We start from the raw sequence: 11,306 nt of genomic DNA, 5'->3' as shown, positions 1-11,306 counted from the left end.
GCATGAAGTTGCAGAGCTTCTGCATGGCAAAGGACATAGCTAGCAAGATCAATAGAAAGCCCACGGATTGGGAGAAGATCTTCACTAGCCATACAATGGAAAAGGATCTCATATCTAAAATATACTTGGAACTCAAAAAATTAAATCCCCCAACAAAAAATAAAAGAATTTTTTAAACATAAGTGAATTTAAGCAAATGGGGCCATTTTTCTATCAAGGTCCATATGACTATCCATATATATCCCAATGTATATGAGGATATTTGCTTTTTGGTTTTCTTATTTTGTTTTGCTTTGTTTGAGGCAGGGTCCTATACTATGTTGCCCAAACTGCCCTTAAACTTACTTTCAATCCTCCTAACTCAGCCCCTGAATTCTGCAATTATAGATATGAGCCATCAGACCTGAAATTATATGTCTTTTGTTTTATGGCTTTGCTTTTTGGTTTTGTCTTTTTCTGGTACTGGTTGGGGTCCAACTCTGGACTTGCGTGCTTCACTTGAGCTCCTTTTGCTTAAGACTACTGCTCTACCACTTGAGCCATGGTGTCACTTCCAGCTTTTTCTATGATTAAGGAAATGAGTCTCAAGGACTTCCCTGCCCAGGCTGGCTTTGAACCATGATCCTCAGATCTCAGCCTCCTGAATGGCTAGGTTTAAAGGCATGAGCCACTGGCTCCAGGCTATGTATGTTTTTAATATCAGTGTTTATCCTAGTATCTGGCAAATATAGTTATGACTTATTTTATTACCAATTTACTTCATACTAGCAGAATTACTACAATACAGTGGAATATAATTAGATAATAGTATGAGATATCTAACTCATTAGCAAGCGTGCTTGCAAAATCATTTATATTAAAACTCTAGTAAGAAAATATTTTCATGATATTCCATGTAAAAGATGATATAGTATGTCAGGTGATGGTGGCTCACACTTATAATCCTAGCTACTCAGAAGACGGAGATCTGAGGATCGAGGATTGAAGCTAGCAGAGGCAGAAAAGTCCCCGTGAAACTCTTATCTCCAATTAACCACTCAAAAACTGGAAGTGGTACTGTAGCTCAAGTGATAGAGAGTTAGCCTTGAGCACAAAGAGGCTCAAGGACAGAGCCCAAGCTCTGAGTTCAAGCCCCACAACCAACAAAAATAAAGAAATAATAACATGGTAAACTTGAAAACTAAGTTTTTACCAAACCTTCATAAAACAAATAACCAAAACATAAAACAAACAACCAATATCAAACTTTCAACCAGAGTTTCCCATGTTAATAGTAATTACAACGTACATAATTTATACATGGGCCAATATAAGGAACTATGTTAAGCACTTTAATTTATTAATGCTTTTGTTCTTTACAATTACCCTGTGTAGGTAGATACAATCATTCTTACCATTTTTCCAGCACAAAAATAAAGAAGTCAAATCATAATCAAACTTTTGCAGAGAGTATACAGCAGATCTACTAAATGGTTCCAGATTGGGTTACTCTTATAGTACACTATATATGGTCATATAAACACACAGGCATGTCTATGTGTGTATGCTGCACAGAAGCCTGGAAGTTCTTTCACTTCACTGGTCAACAGATTTCTTTTTTTATTATGATCATATTTCTTTTTGTAATTATGCATATATTGTTCTGTATATTGGAATGTGTGGATCTCTTCCCTTTAAGAAACTTCTACCTTTCAACCAAGATAGCATAATATTACCTTCAGCTTGGAATCTGACCTACGCCTCCTACATGGTAATTAGTACTCTTCCATTGCTCCTATGCGCTTTTAGCTTTTTGTTCTACTTGTAGAAAGTAATTATAGTTAGAGAAGAGAGCTACTTGGATGAGTCCGTTCCTTACACATTACCAGAACATGCTCTGCTACTCACGCATCATGATCCATCTCTTTCACAAAGTGAGGAGAAAGTCTTTGCCCTATGCAATCCCTCTCCAGCTACCTGCTGCCTCATCTTTCTATTCTGGTTGCACCTTGAGGAAGAAGCAATATAAAAGGGGAGCTTCCAACCCCTATCTGAGGAAAACAGTGATTAAAACAAATGTTACCTTCCCAGCCCCTTCCTATGCCAGGATTCTAATAAATTCAGCAACTAAAGATATCAATTACCTTATAGTCTCCTGAACTATAAACTAGTCTGGACTAGTTACCTTAGTCGATACACTTATCCATATACTAATATAAATCTGAAGCTTTAATACTTGTTTAAAAATAATTTTTATTAAACTCATTTTCTATCTTTATCTCTTTAATCTTATTAGAGATGAGGTGGAGCTCAACTTCTAAGGAATTTGTTGCTTTATCATGACATACAGCAACAAGAATGAATGCCAAAACAAATGAAAGTAAACCTAATCTTAAACAATTATTCAAAAAAGGGAAAGAATGGCACAAAAATTACAAAAGATTGATACTTTTATAGAAAGGTATATATATATATATGTATATACATATATATACATACCTATGTATATATATATATATATATATATATATATATATACCTTTGTGTATACCAAAACCCAAGAGTTGAAATGCTTATAATATAGCTAACTTTTTACTTAAGAATGGGTGGTGTTACAGCATGGATCTGATAGCTACCTAGGAAAATAATCCCTACTTATATTAAACATATCACTCCTCTTCACCATAAGATATCCAGCATACAGCTTCTTTCTGAATGCTCTTAGCCTACGTACTTCACATTACCATTAGAATTCTAGAGAAAGATATGATTCACATAAAGTGCTATACATAAAACTTCAGTTACAACTGAAATGATTTTTAGGCATCTATTTATTTAATCGACTCAATATTTCTTTTAATACAAGGTTCTGCTATGAGCCCTAGACTGGCCTCAAATTCAAGTTCGTTCCTAAGTGCTGAGACTGCGGGCATGTACTGCACAGTTAAAAAATAATATTTTAAAATGAATATTTGTTACTGTACAGTTCCACAGATCTAAAGTCCAAAATGAGTCATAGAGACTAAAACCTAAGCTATCAGCAGAACCATAATCCTTCTGTAAACAGTAGGAGAGGTGCAAGGCTCCTTACCTCCCCCAGCTTCTGGAGGCTGCCTTTAATTCTTGGATAATAACCCTCCTCCATCTTCAAAGCATATGACTCTAACCTGTTTCCACAGTCTCCTTCTCTCTCTGGCCTTATGTCTCTTGTCTCTCTACCATGAAGACCACAAGGGTGAGATTATACTGGCTAGACTCATTTAGACAATTCCAGTTAATCTCCACATCTCAAGATCCTTAATCATACCTACATATTCCCTTGTGCTTTGAAGGGTAACTGTCACAGTTCTTGAGTAGGGTTTGGACATCTTTGGTGAACTATTATTCTATCTGCTGATTCTGTTTTCAGTATTAATGGTCATCCCAATTCTTAAATAAATATTACATTTAGAAAAAAACTAAGCTGGCCAATAAGGGCTAATTTAACAAAATTATGATGACAAAAAAACACTATGTTATATACTTTTCTGAGTCTCTCAATCTACTATGTTATGGACTGAATGCTTCTTGTCTCTCCAAAAAAAATTATATGTTGAAACTCAACCCTCCAGTGTGATGACATTATGTTACTTTTCTCATCACTATGACAAAATATCTGACAGAGCCAATTACTTAAGAGAGATAAGATTTATTTTGTTTTGTGGTTTCAGAAGATTCGGTCTTGGCCGACTTCATGCTTTTGGGCAGAGTATCATGGTAGCAAGAGTGTGTGGAGGATAAGTGTGTTCACTTTACGGAAGACAAGAAGCAAAGAGATGGGCAAAGAAGTGCCCAGGACAAGATACAAGCCCAAAGACACACTCCCAGGTACGCCCACCCAAAGTTTCCTCCAAAAATAGAACCAGCAGCTGGAGAGCCACATTCAAATCATGGCAGGCTTATTAGGAAGTAATTAAGCAGCTAATTTAATAACTAAATTAAATATGAGGCTCTAGTTTGCTAAGATTAGTGTCTTTATAGGAAGCAACAGAAGAAAGCACCTCTCTCTCTCTCTCTCTGCACAAAGAAGAGGTCAGGAGAGCACACAGCACCATGGAAGCCATCTATAAGCTATGAGACTATAAGAATGAAATATACCTTACCAACACCTTGATGATAAGCTTCCCAGCCTCTGAATCTGTGAGAAATACATTTTTATTGGTATGCTACCCAGTCCATATTATTCTGTTCTAGAAGCCTATGATAAATAAGATATTGGGAAATATTAAAATAAAAGATTATTATGATAAGCACTAACAAATAAGGGGGAAGAGAGTTGAGAGAATATAAGCATACTAAAGTTCTGTCAGAGTATGGAAAATTTTCAAGTTTGTATTTGATTTTAGATGTGACATTTTAATTTTAAATAGGTATTGTCAATTGCTGGTATTTTTTTTTCTTTATGAGAAGTCGAAAGCAAAATAAAATTCACATGAAAAGATTTTCCTATTTGGTTGGGCTTCCCCCACACAAGCATTGGTGATGTTCCTTCTCTACTGAAAACAACAAAGAGTTAACAGGTTCACAAACCCTTGGGAGTTCCAAGCTTAAATACTGGATAAATACTTCACACAAGCTGTGAGGTTAAATATTTTACTGAGAAAACACTACGTCACAGAAAGGGCTGGAGACTTCTAGAGTTAAGGCAGAAAAATCTGTTGCCAAACACCCAAGCATCATGCAGAGCTTCTGAGTATACATTCCTCAGCCCACTCCAGTTCTGCATACTAAAGGAAAAAGTTGCATCCAAACCCACTTATCTACAAGATTATCACTGTCAAGTGCTAACCACAGGCAGCTCAGTAATCAACACCCCTGAGGACTAAAGACTCTTTGCAAGGGCCAATTTTGCCCAACAAGCACATTTGACAAGGAGACATTTGGATATTCTTGGAATCTAGTGATGCTGGCAAGTATCCATCCTGCAATGCACAGGATGTCCAGGATCCCATACCAAATCATCCAGTCCTAAACGTCCACAGTAACATAGCTGGGAAGAAAAACACACACATGCCTCTTATTCTAGGTCAACACCATAGACTGAATTGCTGATGGCTTACCTCTCCTATATAATGATATTTGCCTTTAAGAATCTTCCTGTAAAGCTTTGAATGGCTTTCATCATCAAAAGGCAGGGATCCACTAAGTAAAACAAAGGTGATAACACCCAAAGCCCACATGTCCACAGCACTAGTATAAGGTTTCCTAGACAAAACCTCAGGGGCTATGTACTCTGGGGTCCCACAGAGTGTCCCCATCATCCAGTCACCCTTGCTGTTCCCAGAGTGAGCCAAACCAAAATCTGTGATTAAAATTTTCGACTCTGCACCCGGATGATAATATAAGAGATTTTCAGGTTTTAGGTCCCTGTGAGTTATTCTCAAACCGTGCAAATAGCTAATCCCGTCAGCCACCATCTGAAGGATCCTGACAGCATCCCGCTCTGTGAAAGATCCCTGAGCAAGGAGTCGATCAAACAGCTCCCCTCCCGTAGCCAGCTCCATCACCATGTAGACTCGGTCCTGGACCTCAAAAATCTCCATGAGCTGCACAATGTAATGGTGGTTCACCCGTCTCAGGACGCTCAGCTCAGCTTCACATGCTTCTCGGCCTTCTCTCTCCCTGGTTTCCATCACTTTGATTGCAAAAGGTTTCTTGGTAGTCTTCTGCTCCACCCTGACAATCTTGCTGAATCTGCCTGTCCCGATGAGAGCCTTGATGTCATATCTGTGGGAAGAAAACGAAAGCCCTTACTCTGAAGAGATGGGACTCAAAATTATTGAAGTTTTTACTTTATATCATCATTTCTTTCTTCATATTTTCCCCCACCAGGTACCCTTGCTAAGTATTGCTTTTGCTTTTCAAAGCCACTCCAGATTCTCTGTTGAAATGGAAGTGGTTGATAGAAAGATAGTCTTAACAATAACTACCCTTCATCACATGTCAATAATTGTACTTAAAAAAGTGATAGTGGTATAATAACATTTTTTTCAGATAAGAAACTTAAAGCGACAACTAACTAAATAAATAAATGGCTAGGTACCTGTAACTCATGCCTGTAATCCTAGATTACTCAGGAGACTGAGATTTGAGGATTATGGTTCAAAGCCAGCCAGGGCAAGAAAGTCCATGAGACTTTGTTATTTCCAATTAACCACCAAAAAGCTGGAAGTGGGACTGTGGTACCTGCACAAAAATTTTTAAAAAGAGTCTTTCCCTAGGTCTCCCATACTATAGCTAGAGATTGAATTTCTAATTCTTTCCATTGTGTTTTGCCAAAAATTTCTTAAGAAGTTTAGGATCTCCATCAGTGTTCTTTCTTTCCTTCCCCCAAATGCGTTTTTTAATCATTCCTCAAGCATACCACATATAAAGACTAAGAAAGAAGCTTCATCTGTTTATAACGTTGGGACAGGGGAGGATCAGCCCATGCATACATTAGATCAGGAGACAGGATGTGACTCATTTGTCTCTTGGGAGTACCTGACTGTGAGCCCACTCCTGGCACACTTATCCACAGCAGTCCTTAGTACAGAAACAGTAAACGTGACTGTATGATTATTACTCCCAGCCTGGTGGAAGTAGATATGGCCACCAGGCAGCCAGTTTGCACTGCCTCCTGCCTTCTACCCTCTTGCATTTGCAATTTCTAAGCAGTAGAGAGAATTCTAGCAGGATATATACATCAATAATACCTCAGGAAGTAATATCTCACAGAAAGACCAGGTAGTCAGCTCAGATTTCAAAGGCTAATGTTCGTAAGGTTAGATCTTCTGTATAAACCTTTACTTAAATTTAAGAATCCTATGGAATTTAGTCCTCTACCTTTATTAAAGAAATGTTGAGAAAAAGGAAGACTTAAAATTCTTCTTTCACATCTGGAAACAATATTAAAGTAGGATTCAACCCTATCTCTTTTTTTTTGTGCAGATGGAGAAAATTTAAGAGCAGATTAATTCATTTGTTACTTACACTCCAGTCAGGATTAGAACCCATATTTATTTTCTTTGGGGGGGTCTGGTCATGGGGCCTAAACTCTGGGCCTGGGTGCTGTCCCTCAGCTCTTCAGCTCAAGGATAGCACTCTACCACTTGAGCCACAGTGCCACTTCTGGCTTTTTTTTTCTGCTTATGTGGTGCTGAGGAATTGAACCCAGGGCCTCATGCATGCAAGGCAAGCACTTTACCACTGAGCCACCTTCCCAGCCCAAGATTTATTGTCTTACACCATAATTTAATATTCTTCACACTTTATTCAAATCTCTCCCAGGAAAGATGACAAAGGATGAAATGTGCCCGGGCAGTGTCCAGAGGGAAGGTTAACTTTGGATGACACATACTCTGTACCAAAGCTTCAAATGCAAATACTCATGTGCTCTTAACATCCTCACTTCTTTCTGCAGAAAGCTTATTCATCCTGTAATTTTTGCTTTTGCCTACTCACTCCTTATATTCTCGTGCTTAGTACATAAAAACAACATTCTGCTGGACCAGCTTACAGAAAACAACTTTCTTCTACTTTATGAATTTAATTTTCTGGCCAATTATCTTATCAAGCCAGATAACAATTTAATAATCTTAAATAGATCCTTTCTCTCTTCCTTGTCCAACTCTGGTTTTCATTCACGTACACTCTCAGTAGGACTTTGAAAATAATTACAAGAATTTCAAATCTTATAGCTTTTCAGAATAACCAAAATTTGAGGGGATGGAAGCACTTGCCAAGTACTGAGCATTATGCTGTCAAAACTACCCACAAACTGCTCATAGAATTAATCCTCAGCTATCAATCAAGCTACCCTTTTGAGAACCTATTTTCTTTTACCCAAATCAAAGGAGATTTACTCAATACTCTTAAGTGGGAGGCAGGAGGACACGGTATACCAAATAATTGAAGAAAATGCTGGTAAGTTGATACTGGAGGAAACAGTAGGCTTCAAGTCACCATTTTTTTGCTTCACAATCTGCAGTCTCATTCTGTAACAAATTCCTCTAACTGTAGTCTTGCTTAGGGGTCTCTGCCATCCATGGATGTTGAACACCTATCACTATAACCTGGAATACAACATGGCAATAAACGGGAAGCATAAATGATGAATACTACATATCATTCCTGAATCATCATATCTATCTTCAAAACATTAAGTGGGATGGAATCAAACAGGAGAGAATGCCTTACAATATCTTCCCATTTCTTCCTCCTCTCTTTTATCCCCACGTTCCACAGAGAAACAAGTTAGTTTTGTAGGTGGTATAATTTCACATCATCTCTGAGAATGAGTGAATTGGAAATACCACTTCAACCCTAGCTGCTATGAGCAGGGAATTTTTGAATATGGATTAACAAAATAGAAACAGAAAAAATTATATTGTTGGATAAAAAAATAATAGTCATGAGCTTCCTAGAGGTGAATGTAGTCACATTTAAATTCTATCATTTCTATTCTGCTTAACTTTAGAATCCTATGAGATGTATGGCTATAATAAAATCATAATGGAAAAGAAAGCCAGCTGTTTTCTAAGGCGTAACTGTGCTTTAACTTCAACAAGTCACTTAACCTTCTTGGACTCAATTCCTCATCAGTTAAAGATGAGCTGTTGAAGGCTGGGAGTTTCGCTCAGGCTGTAGAACACTAAAACATGAAACCCTAGTCAAACACACACACACACACACACACACACACACACACACACACACATTGAGTTACTCTTAAAATTTTGAGATGAATGTCAGGCTCATGGTTGTTTAAGTCCCTCAAAAGCATTTTTTCCATGATGAGATAGACACATATCATTTTGTATGGCCCTCAAATGATGTTATAAATGTCCATATAGCTCTTGGAAGAACAAAGGTTCCACACTCGCCCATGGAACTACCTCAAGCATAGGAGTTAAAAGGATAAATAGATAAAAACCAAACCAAGTTAGCCAATTTGGTCTTAACAAGACTTGAAATCCACTCAGATTCTAATTCTCCCACATCATCTGCTTTGTTCTTGTCAAGGTTTAGCAGCTGGTAGACTTAAGGCCTTTGTCATTATTGTACTTGAAGTTCTCTAGGAAAGCAGGAAATGACTTTCTAGGTTCTGGGCACAGCACTGTGAAGAAGTAAGCAGACTACACTAGAAAATCCTTGAGAAGCCTACTGGGTGACTCATGACTGTGTCCTACAAAACACTGATTGGGGAAGAGGAGTCTGTGACTTCCTGGGCCAATATGGCACACTCTAAGGAATTTAGGTTTTCCTTTTTTCCTTTTATTTTGTGGACTTTGTTTTCTTTTTTGAGATAAGTCTTACTATATAGCCTACTCTGTCCTCAAACTCGAGACCTTTTTGTCTCAGTCTCCAAGTGCCAGTATTACAGGTGTGCATCATCATGCCCATCTTAGATAAGTTTACCTCCTGAGACAACCAGTTTGCAATCATTGCTCATTTCATACTCTGGGCCAGCAGGGTTTTACTTGTATTTTGTGAAGACAAACATAAAAATTACACTAATAACTGAGGGCTTGTGTGACCCAATTTCAACACATTGCTTTAGTTATCTGAACATGAGTTAGATTTTATCATCTACTTCCATTATACAGATGCAGAAACAGGAAGAAGAAAGGGGCATTCCAGAAGTAACAGGATACTAACAAGTGGAACTCTTTAGAAAGGCAAAGATAAAATTCAGTAAAAATAAAACACCAGGAAGCAGGTATTTGAAAGGGGTAGGGTGGGCTCAAGGGGAAAAGGATGGACAGATGAAGAAGATGGAGAAAATGCAGTCATGAAGCCTACAAAATTAAGAAGAGTGAGGGAAGAGGTGAGTAGGGGAGAGATGGGTGAGAATGTTGATGAAGATAGTAATAATCTGCTGTGTTAGATGACAACTCCTTTGTACATATAGCTACTTAAAGATCATTTTAAAAATCCAAAACAAAGTAAAACAAAAACAGATAAGGAATATTATCAGCAATTTTCTACTGCCATATTTAATAACCTGACTGAAATGAACCAATCCTTTCACTGGCACAATCCATAAAAACACACATAAAACCTAAACTCTAGAAATAAAAGCATGTGGGAATGAATCTCAAGTCTCTTTGGCTCAAAGGCCCCTTTCTGTTCCACTAGCTACCCTCCCACTTTCTAGAATTCTGTTGAGGATCCCTTCCAAGCCGTATATCTAGCTGGACCCAGCCTCAGTAGATGATGGGCAACTCCCCTTCCCCTATGAAGGAGAGATTAGGAGGTCCCTCCAAGAACAGCAATCCCTTTCTCTTGCTCTGCACTTACTCTCCTTTGACTATCCACGCATTCCTTGCTTAGAGCTGGTAAAGAGAAATTGCACAGGACACCTACTAAAAAGTGCACGGAAGCCTGTATTCCAGACGACAGCAGTGGAGGAGAAAAGAGACACCGCTGTTGAAATTAAAATAAAGTGATGCTTCAGACACTAGAGAGAGGCAGAGCGGAAGTGCTGGAGGTGGTCGTGGGGGGATTTCCATACAGTTGACTTCAGCGTTTCCTAGCTGAATCTTCCGGAAGTTAGATTTCTACCCTCCCACAGAGACAGGGAGAAGGCAATATTTGATGAAAATTGAAAGGGAGGAGTTCCTGTCTTTGAAAAAGACATTCCTGGGCTGCACAAGATGTGCATCTGAAAGGGGCAAAGAAAGAATTTCGAGCAATTGAAGGCCTAAATTATATTCTGTTACTATAATACAGAATAAACGTTGCTAGGGTTTAGGCAAGCCGCTGTGACCTTGCAGGCAGCCTTGCACTTTGGTTTGTCTTTCTGAACCCAGGCCCAGGCCACTCCCTCCTCCATGCTTCCTGAAGCTCTTTACCTGGCAAGGACTCGGGAGTCGAACTTGGCCCGGAAGAGAGCCACCTGCATCCTCTGAGCTGCCTGCGCCGCAGTCTCCTCCGGCCAGGGCCCCGCACTAGCAGTGCTGCCTTGGCATTGGCCTTGGTGCTTGACCCAGGCCAGAGAGAGCGGCTCTGGGACCACCTTCCTGCTGGCCCCGCAACCCATCTCCTACCACGAGTGCCCCACAGGGAGCAGAGGGGCTCTGGACCCAGGCGGGCTGGGCAGATCCCTCATTTATGGGCAGAACAACTGGGAGGAGGTGGGGCAGAGCCACCTGTTGCCAATGGGATGGAAAGAAGCCCCCTGGTGGGGCCTTTGTTAGCAAGATAACACTCAGAAGAGACCTCCAAGATCAAACAGCACTAGCCACTCATCTACAGAATTTAAACTCTCCAGAGAGCAAGTGAACATAGGAAATCCCAAGCTTCTA

General features: G+C 39.2%; 1 protein-coding gene across 1 annotated transcript in view; it reads right to left on the bottom strand.

Annotated features, from left to right (window-relative positions):
- Positions 1-11,041, bottom strand: part of Pskh2 (protein serine kinase H2) — a 16,336-nt gene extending 5,295 nt beyond the window's left edge. The window contains exons 1-2 of the mRNA XM_013012465.1: positions 10,854-11,041; positions 5,079-5,745 (exon numbers count right to left, since the gene is read on the bottom strand). Coding sequence (XP_012867919.1) covers positions 5,079-5,745; positions 10,854-11,041 — 855 coding nt within the window. The remainder of the gene's footprint in view (positions 1-5,078; positions 5,746-10,853) is intronic.
- Between the last annotated feature and the right edge of the window lie 265 nt (positions 11,042-11,306).

The sequence above is a fragment of the Dipodomys ordii genome, unplaced genomic scaffold, assembly GCF_000151885.1.
Source record: "Dipodomys ordii isolate 6190 unplaced genomic scaffold, Dord_2.0 Scaffold17, whole genome shotgun sequence".
Classification (NCBI taxonomy): Eukaryota; Metazoa; Chordata; class Mammalia; order Rodentia; family Heteromyidae; genus Dipodomys; species Dipodomys ordii.
The sequence above is the reverse complement of the archived record's forward strand: the minus strand, read 5'-3'. Positions and strand labels throughout refer to the sequence as shown.